At 39.1% G+C, this 23041-nt stretch overlaps 1 protein-coding gene across 1 annotated transcript in view; it reads left to right on the forward strand.

The window, feature by feature from the left end:
* Positions 1–9365: 9365 nt before the first annotated feature.
* The window catches only part of SPAG17 (sperm associated antigen 17), a 91376-nt gene continuing 77700 nt past the window's right edge, over positions 9366–23041 (forward strand). Inside the window, exons 1-3 of the mRNA XM_085069744.1 lie at positions 9366–9607; positions 18117–18257; positions 19056–19115. Of these exons, the coding sequence (XP_084925870.1) occupies positions 9515–9607; positions 18117–18257; positions 19056–19115 (294 nt within the window). The 5' untranslated portion in view covers positions 9366–9514. The remainder of the gene's footprint in view (positions 9608–18116; positions 18258–19055; positions 19116–23041) is intronic.

The following is a 23041-nucleotide window of genomic DNA, read 5'->3' on the forward strand; positions in this document are numbered from 1 at the left end:
AAGGCAGCTGGGCAAAACATCCCCAGCTTGATCTTTATCAGACTGATAAGCTGTTCTTTGAAAAAGTCTAATGCAAGTGAGTTCCAGGGCTTCCCGTCTAGGTCAGGAGCCTTCCAAAACTCAATTAAAACATTCTATTTCCCCACTGACTTGAGGAAAACAAATGAATGAAAGTGTGTGCATAATGTTTCTTCCTTTTAACAATTCCTTACATTCCAAATATATAAGTGGAGATCTAAATAGTAGCATGGGAGGATGGGCAAATGAATGGGTTAGTGCAGGTCAAGATATCTCAGTTTAAAAAGACACTGAACACATAGCATAGTCCCAAATGGTAATATTGCCATGCCCCACTTGTGTGTATTTGCATTAAGATAATTGGAATTATTTTCTTCCAGCTTCAAATGCCTGCCTTTAGTGCATTCTCACTCTGTCACTCCTGTTTTCTCCATGCCTTCACATTACTTCTATAGACAAAATCAGGATCAGGAACATACTCATTCTTTCAAATCACTCTGTTCCTGGATAGTTGATGAAATATTGATGATGGAATAAATGCAGCCTTGAGGAATGCCTCCCAAAGCCAAGCTGCATCATCAATAGTCCTTTATCATGAACACTTGGGGGAAAAAATATTGATTTATGGCACTGTGAGGCTTTCCATTTTGCCATATTCTGAAAATCATAAAAGGACAGCACTTTCTACAGGGAACTCCGCTGTTCTTGACAGGAAAGACGTCCAAGTCTCTGATTTGAACAGAATCCTAGTACATGTAGTGAATCAACTAACTAACATTTCCTTAAAATCTGTTAGAACCACTGGATGAGAAGTGCTGCCAATTGCATCTACTGCATGATACTAATCCACTCATTCTGGGCAGAAAATGAGGGTAATCCAGCTCAGTCTGCCCTGTTTTTTCCCTATCAGACAGCACTCTGATCAGATATGAGTATACCTCCACTGATCCAGGGTGTTTGGGCGAAGGTGTGCAAGGTGTTCAAGGTGTCTGGGGAGCTAAATGACTACAGATCTGGGCCTCAGCCTCTTGTTCAAAGCATCTAGAATCATTTGAACTCTGATAGCAAGGTCTGAATGGTAAGTGTTGAGCTTTAGTAGTCAGTCATTTCCTTGCTTCAGAACTGATCAGCTTTTCCTGCAGCTAACTTATTGCCCCAAAATAACAGAGATATACTTGCTTCAGCTTGGAGTCTCAAGTACAAAGCTCTAAAAAGGAACATAAAGTGCAGATTAAACCTTTTGTGCAAAAGCTGTTATGAACTCCAAAATAGAATTTCATCACCTCTGAAATTAAAACCACTCTAGGAGTGATTCAGTTTCAGAGTAGGCTTTTATTCCACACAAACTCTCACACTTTTTGGTGGCATAGATCTCTCTTTCTAATGTTGTCTAAACAGCATTACACCAGAAAATTTTCAATTTCATTTCATTAATCTCCTGTCCTGGAAAACTATATTTGCTGTTAAAAATATAGAACAAGAGTTCAACTAAATCCTGCAAATGTTAGCTATTTGTCTAAATGGAAACAGACAAGTTGCAGTTCATTGATCCACACTGGTAGTAATGGTACTCAAGGTTTACTGGTGGGAGTTTGCAGTAAAAATAACTAATTCATCAGTGTTTTCTTTCAATAATTGTTTAGTCATCAGAGGATAATTCAAGGCAAGTGAGAAAAGATGTTTTCAAAAAAAAAAAAAAAAGAGCTTTCTATTAGCATTTAACTTATATTTTAAAGAAAATTAAGAAATTCTCCTTTATTTCGCTCACAAGTCCTACTTTTACATACCCAATGACAGTCACAATGACTTTACAACATTTACATACTCCAAGTATAAGTGTGTAGCTGAGTATTAGACACCATAGCTGGAATATTGGGCCAAACTGCTGAACTCAGCTGTTTATCTCAAATCTCTCCACATTATTTTCAAATGCTGACTACCACCTCTGTTAAAAATCACTGGATATAAAGTAAGTACTAAGGATGGCATGATCTGAAAGCACTGGCACAAGCAAGTCAATGCATCTGGAGCATGGCCAGATTTTAGTTAGGTACTGTTCCTTTTCCATTAATGGCCCTCCACATTTTGCAGCCCTGCCACAGTAAATGTTTTGCTTTGAAGTAATGAGATGGAGAGAGATGGAAAAAGGCCCACTTTTTCATTTTGACTGCTTTAATGTGAGTTAAGGAATTTGACTGATGGAAATTGGTGCTAACACAGTTTGTTAACTAAGAAAAGTGCTAATTAGAAATGTCTTTGACCTCAATCTCTGAAATGATATAATAACTTGCTGCATTTTGTTTGCTTAAAGCTTACTGAATCCATATAAATGGCTGGTCATGGCAGAAGCTGTACAATGTTGATGATAAAGTGTTAACAAATCTTCTTTGTAACTTTTATTTATTATACAACATCTGCCAGTAATAAGTGGAGCTTTTACATTAAAGCAGGTGTCAGCATCCGATAGGGATGAAAATATTCTCTTTCCTAAAATTACTTAATTTGATTTTTAAATAATTAATTTTCTGAAAATTTTAAATTAAATTACTCTGATAGAGCCTTGGTTTTGCTGTCACTTGCAGAAACATAGACAGCAGAAATTTCAACTTCCCATATTGTTAAGACTTGTTAAAATCTTGCACAAAGGACATATATGTGGACTTTGGTGGGGCATAAAACTGTCTAATTTTGTGGTTACTTCACATTACTGCACAGTGTCCTTCCAAAGAAGCTAAAGAATACTACTCCATTACAGGTAATTCCACAAAGTTAAGCCACATTTCATAATAATTTCCAACCCTCACTACCTCAGTTGGAGGGTGCAAGGTGAGGCCTTGGCAGGCAGAGACTGCCAACAGCCTGCTCATCCCCATCACCTGGTTCTAACCATGCTTTTCCTAGTAACAGCTAGGGCTACAGCAGTTGCAGGAGACACTACACAGATTCAGGGCTAGATCCTGATGGCCTTGGGAATAAGTAAATTCTGAAATTATCTGGAGTTTCTATAGGATGGCTCACAAATTTTAGGGTTTGAACTCACCTCATTAGCTATCGCAGTAGCCAGTCTCCCTAAATTCTTTTATTGCATATAATTGCCTGGGAAATGGTGGTAGTGGGGTGCCCAATGAAGAGCAAGAGAGGAGGCATTCCAGCACAGCTGATGAGGAAGAGAATCACACCTGCATAAATATGTTCATTGGAGCACTGTGCTCGGGGTTCACAGGATGAATGCTTAGCAGGTGTGTCTCACATCACACAGACCAAGGACTGGCAGGAGAGAGGTGCTCGTGAAAGATGAGCTCCTGGTGGGTTATGCTGGATTTGATTCTTTATGGTGCCACAGTGTGGGGTCCAGTTTGAATTTTGGAGATGCAGAATAAGAAAACGTGAAGTAGGAATTACACAAATGGGGAAGAGAGAGACACAGGATCATTTTCTAGTCTGAGGTAAGGAGACAGTAGTTACATTTCAGTTTTATGAAAGAGTAAAGGATTTAGTGGGTGACACCTTAAGGCGTGATAGTGTTTTGTGACATAGTCCTAGGACTGGGAATTTTAATCATGGCTATTCTGTAAAGCAGATTTTAGGCACAAGTATGACTGAGAGCTAAAATAGAGCAGGAAATAGGCATTACTCCATGTACTTCTTTACAAGACCTGTTCCCAGAACAAGACCTATTGGGGAGTGTAAATGCTCAGGAGAATGGTTTAGAAAGAAATGAGGGGGAAAAAAAAATCAAAGCAACAGTTTCAGAATACTATATAATGTGGCAATTTACTTATTCAGCAATTAGATATCAACCTCAGAAAATCAGTTAAAAACTATCCAGCTAAAAGCTCACTGAATGAGGCTGCCAAGGGCAATGAAGTATGGCACAAGCCATTGAGTTACTCCAATACTAGTACACCTTGCACTTATTTTTAAAAATAATTTCTTGTTTTTTAAAAAAATAAACAAACACACCATGTTTTTCCACCTCCTTTTGCCAATATTTTCATTGCAAACTCTGGCATACAGCTCAAGTCTGTTTACCCTCCATGGTGTTAATGTTTGTTTTTAATGGATTTGAAACTTTTTTTCACCAATAATGGCATAATGTTTCAAATCCTACTTATTTAGACTTTGCTTTGTTTGGCTGTTGAGAAATGTTAGCAGTTAGTGCTCAGCACTACTGTGCAAGTCACCCTTTCTGGATGGTGGTAGAAGTGAGGACTGAGGATTGCTGCAGAACCAGATCTCCATGAAAGATTTTATAACCTTAGGGAATCTACTCTTTTTGTGCCAGAAGAAAGCATGCAATGATGCAGGATTTGAAAATGCAGGAGAATGGAGCGGAGATGGGAGTTTGGCTTTCTGGAAGGGTGGGAGATTGTTTTCTTTTGATTTCTTTTTTTAGAGAGAAGAATTAAAACTTGTGATCTCTTTTGGAAAGGGACAGGAATAAAGCCTGAGATATCTGAATTTGGACTTTTTTTTGCTGACTGACAGCACTGAACTACTTCCAAAATTCAGTTACCTAGAGACAGTAGAACTCCAACACCAAATGCAGGGGTCTTTCTTTAAAGAGACTGTTGTACAGCATCCAGCTGGGATTTGGAAGTCATTTTACTGACAGATTATAATGGATTTAATTTTGAGGTTTGCCAGGAATCCTTATACCATTAGCTATAGAGACAAAAAAACATTCTCCTTGCACATGCATGCATATGTGGGAGAGCAGGCTAAGAAAGCATCTTTTCCAAAATCAAATACAGGGCCTTGTAAATTTTGAGGTTTTTTCCTGGTAGAACAAAGTTGGTGGAGACTCTTAAATGTAAATTTAATTGTATAAAGAAATTTTGATCTATTCTGTATGTTATACTTGTGATAAACAACAGAGGCTACAAAGCACTTATAACTCAGCTTGACTGGAAATATTTGAGTGAAGAGAAAAAACACTGACTGGCTAGGCACCCACTAAAGGCAAGAGCTGGATGATGAAGGGAATATCTACAACTTGCTTTGTTTTTTGCCATGGTATTAGATGGACAAGCTTAAGTAGGTTAGGCCCAGAGTGTACACAGAGTGGCCCAGCATTAGAGGGCAGGTCCTGCCATGTCGTGGATGGACTTCTCTGAATTGCATTGTCTTTACAATCCAGCTGTTCCCTTTCCCTCTAACCATCCCTGCAAATTCTCACAGTTCAGCAAGCATCTAGCAACCCTTATTTTGTTAGGAAGGCTCATTACAGTCTGAAAAGGAGAGTTTATTTTATTGTTTCATGATAAGAACTCGGTCTAATGAAAAAGTTACTGACCTTTCACACTAGAAAAATAAGAGCACCATGTCATATTCAGAAGGACAATGTGTTAATATATTTACACTTGGCTTAACCTTTCTCCCTTTCAGGGCACATGCACTTACAATTTACTGATGCAGAAATAAGCTTTTTAGATCCTAAAGCCAAAACAGATATTTGGTCCACATCCACAAGGCCAATGCATCCCATGTGGGAAGCTTTATGCAAATTATGTAAACAAATTTAGAGACTAAGAAATAAATTATAAAGAATCATTTGGTGGCCAGAGCAGCAACTGTAGGGAAAGACCTCCTGCATCCAGCTTGGTATGTGAGAGTTCAGGGAGGCTGTGGTAACACATGCTATAGCTGTCAAATCTGTGTAACTTGTGAGATGCTTGTGTCCTGGGGGGTTGCAAACTTCAAGCAAAAGCTGTTCCCAACCCAGATGCTGCAGTGCTATGAAAGTGAAAAGGAAAGAAAAATGAGTTTTATGTTCCTCCCCTTCTTCCTTTCTGAAGGGAAAAAGGACTGAACCATGTTCTCTTAGGAGGGGAGGAAGTGTGCTTTATCATTTCTTTTTAATACCTTTCTTCTTCTTTTAGAAATATAAAGAAGATGAAAGGCTGTTTCCTTAGCAGTGCTGAAGGCCAGGTTAGCTGTTCTAGACAACCTTTCTGGCCAGTTTTCTAAAACAGAAACAGCTTTCTGAAGACATAATGTTTCAGAAACATTTAAATCTTATGACAGCATTAGAAAGCAATTAAGTGTGTCCTTAAGGACTCAAGCAAAGAGACTGCTTACTTCCCAACAAAAGCTGAGAAGTTGGTGGTTCTTACTGAATGTTCTTTTTTTTCAAGTATTTTTCAAGCATTTAAATAAGCACACTTTAAAACATAGCAAGCACAATTAAAATTAATCCCCCTCTTGGTTAACCAGGTTTTAATTATTAAGATGCAAAACATTTACTAGTTCTTTAGTCAACTGCAGTCTCTCAGAAATTATTGAGTAGAGAAGAAATTACATGTACTAGTAATGCCTTTCCACTCCCCACACTTTACTGAAGAACAAGTAAGTGCAAATGTTTTTTAAGTTACCCTAAAAGAAAAGGCAACCAATGTTCCTTCTTCCTGAAAGAGGTAAAGAATATACCTAATTTTTAAAAGTTCCTTCTATACTATTATTAAAAGTGTGTGCATGGGAACATGTTATTGTGTCTAACTACTCCTCAGTATTAACCACACATGCTTTCTTACCATGCTGTATAAACTCATAATACATGGGTTTGTTAACCTGTCTCCCAGGGAAAGGTAAACTATGCTTTATTTACACACAGTATTATTCAAAATTCCAAGTGTACTGTAAATTCATGCCTTAGGTTACTCCACACAAGTATTCAAAAGCAGTGTTTTTTAACGAGCAAAAAAATAAAAGGCTAATTTTATCATTTTTAGGTTGCCACTCTCCCTGAAAATCTCACCATAAATATTCCTGTCATCCACAAAGTCGTCACAGATAGTCCCACTAACTCTTGCACTAGACCAAATTTCACTACTTGGAAATGTCAAGTAGTGACATCTTACATCTGCACATTCCTGTTTTGTGCAGAAGGTACCCCAAACTGCATATTGCCTCTCTGAGTCTGTCATTTGCCTATTCCTCTAAGCAGAGGCTTATCAGTATAGCTGAATTACATTCAGTTTTGCTAATACAAGTTTTGAGATTGCAGCAACTTCATCTTTTAGTTATCAGAAGGAAGCTGGAGGTTTTCAGATGGCTCAGCTGCAAAACATGCAGCTGGGTGTTTTGCAGTCCAGACTATTTGGAGGAAACAAAGGTTGTAGTTTCCCAGTATTTCTGATTTGTCTGTCTGTTGAGGATTTAACCAAGGGGGTTTCAGTGATCTGGTTCACAGCTTGGCCTACAAGCATCTTTGGCAGCACAACCCAACGGACAGAGACAAGCAGCCAAACAGGAAATGTCTTCAGCTGACTTCACTGATGGATAACCCATTTTAGGACTACATGCTACAACCCTTTGTAATAGAGCATAAATACAAATTCTTCCTCTGATTTTTTTTGAAAGAGTGGTGAAGGTAATTTTAAATGAACTGGTATAAACTCCCAGTGATTAGCTGTACTACTTCAGTTTGACTTGCTATCTGCTACAGCATCCAACAATAAACGAGTTATCTAGATACATTTACTGAGGTGGTAAGCAGCAGAACAAAACTATTTCCTTCAGAAAATCCTTATGCATCTAGCAAACACACAATATATATAAACAGGCCAGTTCATGGTTCTCTCAGCTGTTGTATCTGTTCTCAGAGCTGTTTGTAGGCTGACATTGATCTCTCTGGTTTTTAACCTTCTAATGATCTGAGCATACAGATCCAGGTATGGGCATAATTAAGCAGTTATCATCTCCCACCAAAGTCATGGTGATGCACATTTCCAGCCACACCGTCAAGATCTGGGTGCACAGCCCTCTCCTGTCACTCCTCCCAAAGTGTATATTTATTCCTGAAAAGGGAGCCATGAAAATCTGAAGGGTGGTTCATGATTAGGATATTTGGCATTGTTATCTGTGTATTCTACCCCAAACCTCTCTATTGTTCTGCTATATCAGCTAGTGATCCTCCCCATTCCTCCTTTCCATACTCTCTCAGTGCATCTCAGCAAGCACAGGCTGTGTATCCAAGACTTTCATGAAGAACAAAGGTATGGTGGGAATGTCATGCAGCCTGTTTCTGTAAACAAGGGAAGCTGGATTTTTTTTTTTTTCTGGAGAATAAAAGAAAAGCTCAAAAAAAGAAAAATGGACACCAGCCAAGAGATGGGCTGGGGGGAAATGTTAACGGATGTTGGCAAATCTACTATGCAGTTTTCCCATGTTACCAACTGCATCACTATCTACAAACACAGGGAAGATACCCTTCTGCAAATTAAAATGATGAGAAAACTTGCCTCTTACATCCCCTAAAAAGCTGAATTCCTACTTCTTCACTAAACCCATGTAATAAAAGGTGTTTTATACAGCACACACACTAGGTCAGTATCATCCCAGAATGAAATCCTGACCAAGGCAGTAACACACTGCACAGCAGGGTTTTAAGCTCTGACGAAAATAAAATAAAGATTTGGAGGCTCTAAGCAACCCTGGTCGGTATAAGGGGGTGGGGGAAGGGCAGCATGTGGTTTGGGGTATTTTCACCAAATGTTAAATCACACAGAATATTTCACTCGTCTCCAGTGTGAGATCACAACATGACTCCTCTGTAATGAATTCTTTATCTTGGCAGCTCTCCTGTTTTTTCCCAACAGTGCCTCCCTCTCCCCTTCTGCTCCCAGCACAGTAACATATGGTAGTATTTGGAGAGCCACTTGGGCCTGGGAGCAGGCCTGGCTGCCCACACCTGTGCTCCCCCGCCTCGCCACTCGGGTCACACTCCAGCGCCGGGCCGGAGCTTGTTCCTTCCTTTGCCCCCTTCCCAGGGCATGCCAAGAGCTGCCATGGGTGCTGCCGAGTGGCCCTGGGGATGAGATGTGTCACTTGGTGCTCTGGGATTGAGCTGTGTCACTTGGTACCCTCGGGATGAGCTGTGTCACTTGGTGCCCTCGGGATGAGATGCATCACTTGGTCTCTGAGCATGTGCGTCTTTAACACTCCCCACGCAGCCTTGGAGATGCCTCTTCTTTGGGCAGAAGTGCTGGAGGCTGCTCGTTGTCTCAAAAATGATGGTGGAAAGCACCCAAAAGCCTCATGAGAATGGCACAGAATCCATCATGTTGGAGGGGATCACAGTGGGTCAACTGGTCCAACCTCCCTGCTCAAGCAGGGTCGTCCTAGAGCACATAGCACAGGGCTGCAGCCAGACTGTTCCTGACTATCTCCAGTGTGGGAGACTCCACACCCTCTCCGGGCAATCTGTTTCAGTGTGTGGTCACCCGCAGAGCAGAGTTCTCACCCATATTCAGGCGCAGCTTCCTGTGCATCAGTTTCTGCCCGTTGCCTTTGTCCTATGGCTTGGCACCCCCGAGCAGAGCGTGGCTCCGTGCTCTGACAGCCCCGCTTTGGGCATTTACAGACCCCGGCCGAGGCTGAGCAGCCCGGTTCCCCCAGCCGGGCGGGCGCAGCTCCCTCAGCCGCCAGGCGCCGCCCGCGGGCTCGGGCTCTGTCTCCGGGGCGACGCGTGGGGCTGCCGGGGCCGCGCTCCGCCATGGGCCCCAAGGGCCCCAAGTCCGGCCGGGAGTCGCCGCTGCTCGGGCAGTCGGTGTGGGAGCCCGAGCTGGTGTCCGCCTGCCTCGAGGAGGTGAAGGCAGCCGAGGGCAGAGCGGTGGGAAGGGGCAGCGGGCTGGAGGAGGGTCTCGCCGCTCCCCGGCCCGGGGATGGCCAGGGTGGTCCCGGGAGGGCCGGGAGTGTCCCGATGTGCGGCGGAGCCCCCCTGCCCTTGCCCCCGCCACCCAGCGGGTTTGTGCGCTCCTCCTTCTCCTCGGCACTTTCCGAGCTCTGGGTGCCAAGTTTGGGCTCGGAGAGAACTTTTTATAAACTGCTGAACAACGAGGTTTGATGGAGGTGCTGACACAGCATTAACTGTAGCGTTGAAAATGCGAGGCTGTAATTTTCCTGCCTCAGTGTGTGCAGCTAAAAGGCACTTCTTAAAAAAAAAATTTTTTTATTTCTTTTTCTTTTACAGAGTGTGAGGATCTAAAGGCATGTTTAGGTTTCCAGGTTCTGTGTAAGCAATGTAATTCTCATAAATCTTGACTTGCAAGAGAGAATTTGGTTTCAAAACAGGGTGGTAGTTTAGCAAACACTAATATTTATCTCGCATGTGTTTATCTAGCGCTGCTTCTGCAAGTGAGACAAATTGCTTCCGTGGCTTCCTTGTTTTTTGTATTCCTGTTGTGCCCTATTAAAAAGAAAAAAAAGAAAAGAAAAAAAATAAGCAGTTTTTGGTTTTAGCTGCTGTGGGTTTGGGTTTTGTTTGTTTCTTCATATGCCAGCAGCACTGGTTAAATATGAGGAACTTCTAATTCAGGCGGAGGCTTTTAACCTGGCTTATTGTTTTTCCCAAAAATGCCCCAGATGTCCAAAAATCTCTTAAATTTTTACTTAAATCTTAAATCTCTTAAATCTTAAATCTCTTAAATTTTTACTTGCTTTTACTTTTATTTGGTTGTAATCATATAGTACAAGTTTGGCCAAACAAAACCTCTTTTTGAATAGCTTGGGATGTTGTTTCCCGTTTTTCCCTAGAACATAGATTTTTCAGTAGAGTTCTAAGGTGCTTGAGTCCTTTCTTGTGAATCTTGTCCCTACCCTCGGAAAACCTCCCTGAAGCATAAGAATGGGGTGTAGGTTCAGTCTCCATCACCTACTCTGTTCCTGGTCTTTCTCCCATGCTTACTAGCAAGGTGCCAATTAGTGATTGTGTTTTTTTATGGTGGTGTTTATTGTGGTTGTGGATATTGTGCAGTGAATTCACTGAACAAAGTGCTTTGTATGCTCTGCTGCCTCTACACGTAATTTATTACATTTCTTAAATGCAAGCCATTATATTGAAGTATTTTTAAAGGTAGGAAATAAAATGCTCCAAATTTAGGAAATGTCAAAGTTGGTATTATTCAGGACCACACATTGAGGCAGACGGAAAAAAAAAAGGTTGAATGTTCACTGAATGGGGCAAGAATTCTGTAGGAAAAAGTATGTGATCACCTAATTAAAGATTATCGTAATGCCTATACCCATGGGGGCTGACTTGAGATTCCTTGTTTCCGTAATTCTGGTATCGTCTAACTGCTTTCTGTTCCACTTCAGCTAATTTCACTTTCTCTGCCATGCTGTTCACAGACAGAGCCTTGGGAACTTGGGAAAAACTGTCTCCTTGCTGCGGTCAGCTTGAGCTCAGGCTTCTGAGATGCTGGGTAGCCACTGAAATTTCTAACTGCAGGAGCGTTCCTATTCTTACAGTCATGGGCAAGAGCACACTTGGTGCAAAACTGTCAAATGCCAGCAAATCTCTTCTGAGCATGTGTGAATCAAGAATCAGCAAGTGTGGCCAAATGTGGGTGTATGTAATGTAAATAAACATGCTCTGTAAAAGCACATCTTTGACACAAGTGTGACTCTGCTGCCAAATTTAATTCCTCCCTCTTGAACACGGAGGGCATTGAATAGCTTAACTACTTAATCACATAGGGGTTTTTATTAAAGGGTAAACATGATTTTAAAATATCAAATCTCATCCTGCAAAGAATCTAACCACACTATCCCTCCCCCACCCACCCTACCCCAGTAATCATATAACATACAAAGTTTAAACTCAAATATATGAAGCTCAGGAACTGCAAGCAGTCTGTAAAAGAGAGTGTTGAACAACTTGAATTGTAGGTGTCAACAGATGCTGTGCACAAAACTTATTTCTTACTCGTTCTCAGTATTGTATGTGAAATACCGTATGAACCTGAAAATGTTTGGGAGATGACAGGAACTCCTATCAAGCAAATAAATGTCTCTCCTCATAATTCATATGTAAAGAATTTTTAGATCTTGTATCAGTTTAGAAAATATTATTTCCCTTTAGTGGAGGCAAAGGGAATTTACCAGAACTGGTTTTAAATTGTACCAGATAGACCAAGTGGTGAAATTTCACTTTTTAATGTGTTTATGACTTACACTATTTTATTAGTTCAATCTATGAAAAAGAGGAATTTTACCAGTGCTGTTAAGATTTTTATGGATGGGTATTCTAACTAAAATATTATTTAAATGGTATTTACTAACCAAATAATTGCTTTTACTAAATGCACTGTGAAAACTGGCAAACACACAACTTAAAAACATGTACAGAGGAAATATGGATTTTCCAGAGCCTCACATTTTAGTTTATATATATCTTTCCTGTTTCTAATGTGCTACGCAGAAGAACATTGGGCTGCAAACTATATTTGGCTTCAGATATTTATCATCTGTTTTGATTGGGTTCACTACAGAATTAAATTGCAAAATATAAATTAAGATTCTTAGGTAGTTTTAAACTTTGTATGTGTTAAGTAGTTAAGGGGTGATATTTACTGAGTGAAAGGTGAATTCTAGGCAAATACAGCCCTTAATTGAAATAACTGTCATTTATTATTTGTTATTATTAACTAGTATAATGAAACATAGCAACTGGAAGCTGTGTTGGCTTTTCAGCTCAATGATTTCTCCCCCTTTATTGGCATTTTAGGGCGTGAAAATTGCAATGAACTTAAATCTTGTGAGATCAAAAAATTTTCTGAATAGGATGGCTCCATTTTTGATTGCTATTCATACTACTTCTTCTTCAGAGAAAAATTAACATTCTGTTGAGCTTTGATATTCTCTCATCTGCTCATGTCGTACAGCAAAAGCTCAGGCTCTTAAAAACAAAATTCATTAGTAAATGTGTGCACAAATCAGCAGGTAATGAAAGTGGGTCTGCAGATATCTAGGCAGTGATGTCCTACCTTAAGGTGACAAAACTCCTGATAAACCACCTTTCCCAGTAATGCCAGCTGTACTTACTGGTTTACAAGCCCCCTCATCATTGAAAGTTAAGAGTGCTAGAGTTGTTACTATTCATTAGTATTAGTATTAGTGTTATGTTAGTGTTACTGTTGTATACTATTAGTGATTTATAAATCACTAATAAATTTTAAGATTTCTGAAGTATTATGTAAAAATCAGGGGATTGAAGAACTCTTTTGGTTTGATGCTCAGATGTTTGGAGTTTGCATTCTCAAATGTTTCTTCTCAGCCCTTCTCAGCCCCCCTTACAGGTAAATTTGAAATTTTGCCATAACGAAATGAACTTTTTGGTTGTTGTCCTAAAAAAAAAAAAAACCCAAACAGTCAAACAAAACAAACACACAATCCGCAAAAAAAAACCCAAACAAACAAACCAAAAAGCAATCAAACAAAAAACAGTAAACCCCACAACATTAAATACCACAAAAATAAAATTACAGATATTCAGATTGTCTGGAAATGGGAGGAGGGTATGATGGCAGCTTGATGCTTTTCTTGGCCAAAAAGATCTAAAAACTGGTGCAGCAAAAATAAACTATATACCTGACTTGTTCAACTGTCTTCTCTAGAACAGCTGCCTTTTTGTGTCTAGGAAATGAAGCAGAGAAAACAAGATATATTTTAAAAGAAAAAAATTGTTTGGCTACATCTGCTTTTTTAACTGAATTAAAGTTAGATATTTTCTTAACATACCTGTGCTATTACAATACTGCTGTGATGAATAAGATATACAGGCTATGTGTACTGGTTCTTAAGAGTTGGGTAAAAATTGCATTACAGAGGAACACAATGGGGGCTTGAGAGCAAAATCGTGAGAAGATGAGGCACATTCCGTTTTTTGTGAAAGCAAGGAGTTTGGAAAACCGTTTGCTACTTACATGGAGCTTTCAGAATTAGGTTGATCTTTCAGATTTGGAGCTTTTCCAACTAAGGGCCATAGAAGTTTCCCACACAGATGGATATTTCTAACACCGAGAGACTTTGCTGCATTTCAACCCTTGACATGACCAAGAGTTTTAAAACCAGGAAGACAGTGTCATTTGTAACAATGGCTGTCACTGGATGTTTTCCAGTGAGAGCAATCTGACCTGCCCTTAATTTGAGCTTGTTTCAGATTGTTTAAACAGTATTCAGTTGCCAATGCCACATTTCCAGCTTCAATTTATTTTTTTTTATTCACATTTGAATCAGCATTGTTGATTCTGTGGGATATCTGCTCCCTGCATTTTGGTCTTCTTTGTGCACAGTTTGTAGTGCTTGTGTTATATTCTCAATGGCAACCTTCCTAGACTGTTTCCATGATTTTCCAGTAGTTATTTTTATGGTTTTCTCTATCCTGTCCATTAAGCTGGGAACGTCATTTGAGGTAGCTTTAGGGTCACTAATCTATCCTCTTTCAGATCCTTTCTCAAGCCTTGATACTACAAAAACATTTGAAAGAATAAAACTAAGTAGAGGAACAGTTGTATATTGAGGGAGAAAATATTTTTAAAGTAACCATATACATTTTACTACTTTTCCTTCACATTTTTATGTTGTGATTTTAGGTGGTGAGCTGTAGAAGCAGGGTCTGTTTCTTCTCTGTCCTTTCAGTGCCTTGAACATTAAGGATACTGTTACAGGATCGATATTATAAAGGCAGTATTGCAAAAATACTAGATTTTTAACCTCAGCAAAAGTATAATCAATTAAACACCCTAAACTGTGTATTAATGCTGCACATTGACTTCAGTACATGTTCTCAGTGTGCAGCTTTTCTGGAAAATGATCTTTAAGGGCTTCAAAACTGGTCAGCCTAGAAATAGATGACATGCTGTCAATGACTCCGGGAAGTCTCGATTATTATTCATTGTGCAAGTGTGTGTAGCTGCTTTGCATATTTATCTAGCTCCTATTACCAGATATTGCACTTTTTTTAGAAAAGTAATTTCTATTCTTCATTTAGCAATTGGGAGGCATAAGCTGTCTAATAGTGTTTGAAATTTTGTACAAAAGACCTTGCATCAAGCTGCATATACTGTAGAATTAAGTAAAGTTATAATTTTCACTACCAATTCAATTATCTTGTAGAGGCTCATTCCATGTATTTTATTTTTAATGTATTAGCCATTGGTTTGCATATACTATAAATATTGTCATAGCTGTTCTGTGGAGAAGCTTTATCAGCTTGTTTCTTTAAAGCACAGCATTTCCAGTGGGGAGAAGATGTGGCCCACTGATGATAAAATCTGCTTGGGTAACAAAAATTTAGGGTTGGGTAATTTTGTTTGTGTAAGTCCTAATTTTTTTTTTTTAAATACTCATTTTGTACAAGCACAACCCACCCTTATGTTTTGCTTTGGTGCTTTGTCACAGACTGATGTGAAGTTGGGCACCACAATGGAAACCAGGAAAATTCTCTCCTCTTAGAAAGGCTTGTAGTGCCTTTGTGAAGGAGAGTGTCATTGCTCAACCCTAACTCTGAAAGTGCCTGGAAGTTATTATAGGGGCTAGAGGATAAGGATTTGGAAAAGGAATCTGAGGATGATGAAAGCTTGAAGTGGGATCAGATATTGAAACTAGAGACTAGCTGAACAAGGAAAGAGAAGACGAGAGCTACGGAGCAAGTCTCAGGTAGGGGAAGCATTCAGAGATGTGGTGTAACTCAGATAAGGAACAAAGAGTGGAAATGCAAGGACAAATTAAGTAGGGACAGTTGTGACCAAGGGGAGGAAAAATCAAGAGAAAGGACTACAAGGAAGACAGGTTCCACAGACATTGTTGTTGCAGTGATAGTAATCAGTGCTAAACAGGTTTAATTTGTGGACAGCAAGCTATCAGCATGTTTTAAGAAGGAACTAAAGAAGGCATAAGACAGAGTTTTGGAACTCTCTGACAGACATTTTTTGTATATCTCAAGAACTGCAGGAAGTTGTGGGAACAAGCTCTTTATTGCTTCTGGACCATGCTTACCATAGGCTCCTGCGTAGAGCTTGACATTCCTGATTCTTGCTGTTCTTGTGTTGTCAGCATCTCTCTGTGAGACTTACTGCACCTTGTTTGCCTCTCTTGGTGGTCCTCAGTGAAGTGGGCAGTGTAGTGATAACAGTTGCTCTATTAGCTCATGCCACAGGTAGATGGTTGTTCTAAAGACTCCATGTCTGCTGGTGAGTTCTGGGAACACCAGGATACTGCCACATGAGAGCATTTCAACCTCAGTTCTGAGAGCCTAGAAAATCATGCATTTCCATGCATGCACAGGCATCCAAATACTTGCTGTTCAAAGAATGTTGAAGTTTTACTGTCCAACTCTTGGCAAGTATACCATGGTAGCTTCAATCCAGATTACTGCAACTCCTGTGCACATTGATAAAATTGGAATATCTAGAGCTCTTTCACAGAGCTGTGCACCAGTAGCTATCTTGCAGCTTTAGGCAGAAGGAGTTACTCTGCACCATCCTTCCTACAGACTTAAAACAGGAAAAAGAAATTCAGTGTACTTGGTGCAATTCCCACTGCTGCTGCCACTTCTCCACTGAGCAGTGTCTCCTGCCCCAGGGCAGCTAGACACTCATAAATTCCACCAAGTTTGTGTACTCCTAGAGCATCAGTGATATGCTTTCACTCTCTGGCACTTTGTAATTTTAAAAACTTGAGTGTTTTTGTGCTGCAGTAAACCATCAAGGAAGTTCATGATGTGTGGAGCTGTAGACATCCTTTTGGATTAGTTATCTGAACTGTAGGTACTTGCAGTTTCGCTTAATGACTCAGGTGATCTTTACATCTTTTTTGTTTTTCTGAATATTCTGCGGTTTAAAAAATGGGGCATATTCATGTGATATTATCTTTTGTTACCTTAAGAGTTTGACAAGCTGTTTCGTTCCATGCAAGCATGTACTATTTTGAAACTTAGGTCAACTGTGGCTTTCTCTCATCCCAAGCCATCAAATTGCACACATTTAGATAGGCTTTTTATCAGCTAAGAAAAGGATCAAATTAAGAAGGGTTCTGTAAAACTAGAAGAAGATTATTCTCTTACCATTTGAATCTTTTTCTTAGAATGGTCCTTTTCCTCACTTTACCATAAACTCCACTCAGGTTTTGTTCCTATTCCACAAGGACTTTGTACATAATATAAATATATGAAAATATTTAATATCCTAAAGTTACCACCCTCTCTTAAATCTTTTAAAATCTTTTCTTGCTATGATGCACACTGGGTTGTGATTTTGCTTAGCCTGATCATGATTCATGTGACTGACCTGGGACTGCCTTGATCCAACTGAATCCCTTACCATGTTTACCTTTATGCAACTGTATTGGTAACTTTGCAGTTTACACATGCAGATATGCATTGAATTAAAATAAATTTGGTGAATCCTGTACTGCACAACCATTGCAAATGTTTATGGTTCAGCTACCACTAATGCTGATAAAGAATACTCTAGAGTGAGATACAGATGTGCTGGAGACAGTGACTCACTCTGTGAAAGGGATTCCAGTAGGTTAAAGCAGAAATGTGAAAGAGAGTAACCAGTAAAATTTGCTTAAATTACATCACTTTCAAGCTTTTGAGGATGTATATTACTAAAAAAATAGTATTCCCATCTTCTGTTGTTCTGCATTTTTTAGTGCTGAAAACATTTTTCCATTAAAATAATGTGTATGCTAATGTAAACATTTGAAAACTGCTAGTGTTTTTAATTAATTTATATTGTAGTGAAATACAGCTTGCCATTGTAAGTAATTTTTCTTGATTCAGAATATTTAGTGAAACCATGCAAGAATCATACTACGCATAAATATGCCTTCATAAAACATCATTAAAATAATGCTACAATTTCCAGAAAATAGTATCTGTGCATTATCTAATTTCCGGGATGAGGGAGCTGAAAATTGGTTTGTTTTTTTTCTACATCAAATAATCACAATATTACATTTATTCAAAATTCACTTCTTATTTGCTACCTGAACTGTCAAATCTGCAAATGCCACTTAAAAGTCAGTGCATCTTTGCGAGATGCTAGTACAGCGTTTGCTTGTGAGTTTTGCTAAGGGGTCATTTGTGTTTTCCATAGCATAATGCTGCCACCTGATGGCAGAAAGAATTGGGACAAAGCAGTAGGGGCTTTTCCGGGTTGCATACAATTTCAGCGTGATTGATACAGTGATGTTTAATATGTCTGAAAGTGACAGAAAGTCGTCTCTACAAGATTGCTCTTTGAAACTGCAGAGAAGCACTTTTGTTGGCATGAGTTTTAATACATTAAATATTTTCTTTTTGAATGTAGGACAACTGGAAGCCTAGCATTACTTTTGTTGTTGGGACCAGAATTGAGGATGAAATCCACACCCAGGCCCTGTGTCTTGCTGTGCAGGTGCCACTGCGAAAGCTCTTCAGTGTGGTAACGCGTGAAGACATTTTCAGACAGGTATTCCAAGAAAGGAACTTTTAATAACAAACCAAGCTGTAGCTGTCACTTCTAGATCCTGCCTTCTTTGGTCTATGGTGGTGATAAACTACACTGTGGAAGTTTCAAAACTTACACTAATTCACAGATCATTAAGGTTGGAAAAGGCCTCCAAGATAATTGATTGAACACCACCTTATCAGCTAAAACACTGCATTTAGTGCCATTTCCAGTTGTTTCTTGAACACTTCCAGGGATGGTGACTCTACCACCTCCCTGGGCAGCCCATTCTAATGCTTGACAACCCTTTCTGTGAAAAAATTCTTCCTGATCTCCGTCCTGAACCTCCCCTGGCACAGATTGAAGCCTTTTCCTCTCGTCCTGTCACTTGTTGTCTGGGAGATGAGACTGATCCCGCCCCTTGCTACAACCTTCTTTTAGGTAGTCATAGAGAGTGATAAGGGCTCCCTTGAGGAAAGGATTTCTCCAGACTAAATAGCTGTAGCTCCCTCATCCACTCCTCATAGGACTTACTCTGTGATACTTTTCACCAGCTTCATTGGTCTGATTCATAGGAGTTAAAAATGGAAAAAGAAAAGCTTACTGTATGAGTTGCTCTGCTCCCTGTAAATGAAGTTTTGTTACAGACTTTTCTTCAACATGCTGATCACAAAAACTCTCTCCCTAAGGTACAGGGGTACCATAAGATGATTCCTCACTGTTTTGGAGTGTGAGTGTATTGTTTGCAAAAGGGAATAACGAGTAAAATAATTTGTGTAAACGTAAAATCTCACAGTAGAATGCTTTATTTACTTGCAGATCGGAGAATCTGGGGGTCTAAAGGGAAAAAAGGCTAAGGATGCACCTCTGTACCATGAGGTAGGTTAAAACACATATTGTAGAATCAGTGCTGTTTCACACTGAAGTAATTAGAGCTGTGTGGTTTTGTTATGCATTCTTGAGTAAATGCAAATTTATTGGGTCTACCTGGTAAAAGCACTCAACCATCTAGACACTTAAATTGCTTTCTTTTTGTGATACCAACAATATTCTGTTGGACTGCTAATTAAGTGATGATCAAAATGTCTTTTCAGGGATATGAGTTTTCTTTTTTGAGGATATGTTATGTGGTCATATTTTGATGATGATGCCTCAAGTTACAGAAAACCTGTGAGATTCTTCTCTCTCAGATGCTCCCAATAATTTAGAAACTTATACCTTCATTTATGGAACTGCAATCCCCTAAATGAAACACTATTCTGTGGGCTAGTACCCACTATGCTCTCAGTTTGATGTAACCTGATTCATCTAGTGGGCTATGTCAGCAGGATTTGGAATCATGCTTAGTACAAAGAGTACTTCCTCCTGCCCTGTTAATGTTTTACTTACAGCTTGTGAGAGGCTATAAAATCTTGTGATTAATTAGAAGATTGTTTAAAATTTTCTCAGGTAGAGTTTTACGGTCCTACAGACCTGGAGTGTAAAGAATTTTGGATCCCTCTAGAAAGATCTTGTTTGTGTTTTATTTCTGCAATGACTAATAAACTTTTTATGTGTCTCAGGTTTTGGTGGACTTTATAACAGTTCTTTTTAGTTATGATCTGTTTTTTTCAGTAATGCTAGGCTACTATCTGAACAAGTCCCTTTGGAATTATTTACTACTGACAGCACTGTGAATTTTATGCAATTAACCTCTTCATTTAGGGCTAGCCTCCCAGGCAAACTCACCCTCTTATTATCTGGTATGTAAAACTTCTTCAGTCCTACTTGACAGAAGGATTTTGAAGTCTAGCTCTAAGCAGAAGCCTTGTATGATACCTGTATTTAATTACTAAGGGCAATTTTCCTTGTGAAGTGGACACTTATTAAATTCCAGCTGTCAGTGCTGTGTCTCATTAGCTACTTACTTTACTCCTCAAAGACATTTTTTCCCTCCCCTCCTCTAACACAGAATATAAAATGCCTGTTCTGACCTTTTGCTTGGACTCAGTTTCCGTTCAGGCTGTAGCGAATTAAAAGATCGATCATGTTGCCACAGCATTAAGATCCCGCCTTTCTGGGCAGAGTTTGCTCCTGAACATTCACATAGATTCCATGTGCAGTTTGTGCATTCAAAGCTTTCACTGCTTCCACTAGCAAAGATAAACAAGTACCAGGCTGGCACAGAATACAGGGTTGTGAAGTTTTTCTGAGAGGAGCATTTCTATCATTACCACATAGAGTTCTCTGTGGCAGGATTCAACATGCTGGCATTTCCACAAGTTTCCATATTCATCTTTAGACATAATGTGAGATTCCTTACATTTAATGGTCTTTGAACATATGACATGGACATGTGTGAGAATTTGGAATTAATGACATGCATAGTAATCTGATTATTGGTATTAGTAGTAATACCCTTACCCATGTTATGATCTTGCACTTTGCATCCACTAAAATGCAGAGGTTTTAGTAAGTTTCAGTGCAGCAGTCTGCAGTGCTTAGAAGACAAGAACCTTTAACAAATTGCTCGTGATATATTGCAAATTAATTATATAGCATAATAAAAAAATTCCTGCTGGTTGTTCTACTTCCCCTCAGGCTTTCTCTCATTTTACTGGTTTGATATTTCATATCACTCTTACTGTACAAAGTGAAGAGAATCAGGGCAGGGTTTATAAATATGTAGCTAAAAGATTTCCAAATCCAGGAGAATCAAGTGTCTCACACCTTTTCTGACTCTTACATGACTTGATGGGGGTAGGAGTCCTGCTTGGAATTTTGTACTAAATCCAGCACTTAATTGAATGATGATAGGCTGATTCTCTCATAAAGATGCTGAGGAATTAATTTCTTCCCTGATGTATTGAAGGGAAAATGTTACGCTTCCTGTAATATATCAACAGATTTCATAATTTATCATGTACAGTTTTTCCAACAAGACCTAAAACTAAAAATATATGCATTTTATATGCATTTTATCTTTTATTGTTTATTCACCTGTTTGTTGGGTCAGTTTTCTATTGAGGTTAATAACATCAAGTGTAATTAAGATACTTTACCACTACTAAATGTGATAATGTCATTAAGATGTGATTATTGAGAGGTGCCTCTGCCCAAATTAAGGTGCGAACAAGACCATATGCCACTTTTGTTGTACTCACTGGGACAGGGTAAAGAAAGTTGCCTTTATATTACCTGGGAAATTCTGAGAAGGCATCATGTCCCATACTAATAAGAGAACAAGCTGGAGCTGAGAGGTAGTACCATGGTGATTACGAAAGATGATGGAGCCTCATGTGGCCCCTTCCCATGAGATGACTGGAAGTAGATGGACAGTGTTGCTGGAAATAGTTGAGTAAGGGTCATGGCCATGACAGAGAGGGGGATAGAAGGGAGAGAGATGTGGAAGAGTATCGTGGTTCTGCCAGATAAGCTGAGGTGCTTGGGAAAAAGGTTCAGGGTAAGATGAAAAAGGCACAAGTGGCAGAGATGACAGCAGTTCTGTTTGGTTTCAGAACCTAGAATATTGCCTTCAAAATGTGTTCTTGTGCTTGTGTAGGCAGCAAAACTAAAATTTTGCAACAGAAATATCCTTTCATGCTGCTCTGCCTCATCTCTGGGACAAGTCCTTCTGTGCCACCAAAAAGGTGTAATTGCAATTAAAATATTAATCTTTATTCCACTACTGGTCAAGAATTAACATATTAATTTTTCTTTCTCCCAGCAAAGCTCCTACTATAGTTGTCAAACTGACAAATATTATCAGATCAGGTGACAAATCCAGATTGTGTCCCATTCTTATCCTGGAATTCCATGAGACTGAAGTAGAATAAATCAGTTGTAAATAAGTATTTCTTAGCTGTTAATCACAAGGGTGACAGCTAACTCTACTGGCATCTCTTGCATTTTCAGGATGGGAAAAAGCATGAGCAGTGTGCAGTGCATTTCAGTATTACTCCCTAGACTTATGATTCATGAGGGCAATTATAGGTTAATACAAGTTAGAAAATATCTTAGGCATAGCAGAATTACATACATATATACATATGTGTGTGTGTGTGTATAATTATTATTTTTATATGTATACGTAATATAAGTATATATACATATATATGTGTGTGTATGTGTATGTATATATGTATATATGTATATATGTATATATGTATATATGTATATATATCTATCCTGTAACTTGCAGGAGGTAGGAGGAGGAGGTGATTGGAGAAGGCATTCGTATTAGAAAGAAAAAGGTAAATGGATTACCTAGGCTTTGGACCTCAAATTTAGTGAAAGTGTTTGGTACAGTTAAAAGTTTCCATCAAGTAATTTTTTTTCTTTTTTTTCAAACCTACACCCTGTATAGGTTTAAATGATGCCAACACAATGATGCCTTTTTTTCTCCTCTTTTTCTTTCCTTCCTAACCAAGACCACAGAGCTTAGGGAATTCTGCTTTTCACTGTATCATATTTTCTGTTTCAAATAGAATTGCAGCCTTGCCATAGAAAGTTATTCTCTTTGTGAAAAGGCCATCTTATTTTTTTTTCTTTAAGGGAGCAAAATCGAATTGATAATTATTTTACCTTCCTTTTATTTATTGTCTTTTGATTCCTCCTTCAGGACAGTGAGGAAATAATGGCTCCTTTGTTGTTCTGCAATGATCAGCCAGTACATATGTTATTCTAACTTCCCTTTTTTAAGTGTTGGTGTGATATTTTCTTTTCTTTTCTGTAAAACTGCCCTTGTTCTCCAAGACCTGGTTAAAGCCAACACTTGTAATCCAAAGAGTTCCTCAGCTACCTGTTTTTAATACTTTGATTATCTT

The sequence above is a fragment of the Lichenostomus cassidix genome, chromosome 1 (genome assembly GCF_008360975.1).
Source record: "Lichenostomus cassidix isolate B80296 chromosome 1, HeHo_3.0, whole genome shotgun sequence".
NCBI lineage: Eukaryota > Metazoa > Chordata > Aves > Passeriformes > Meliphagidae > Lichenostomus > Lichenostomus cassidix.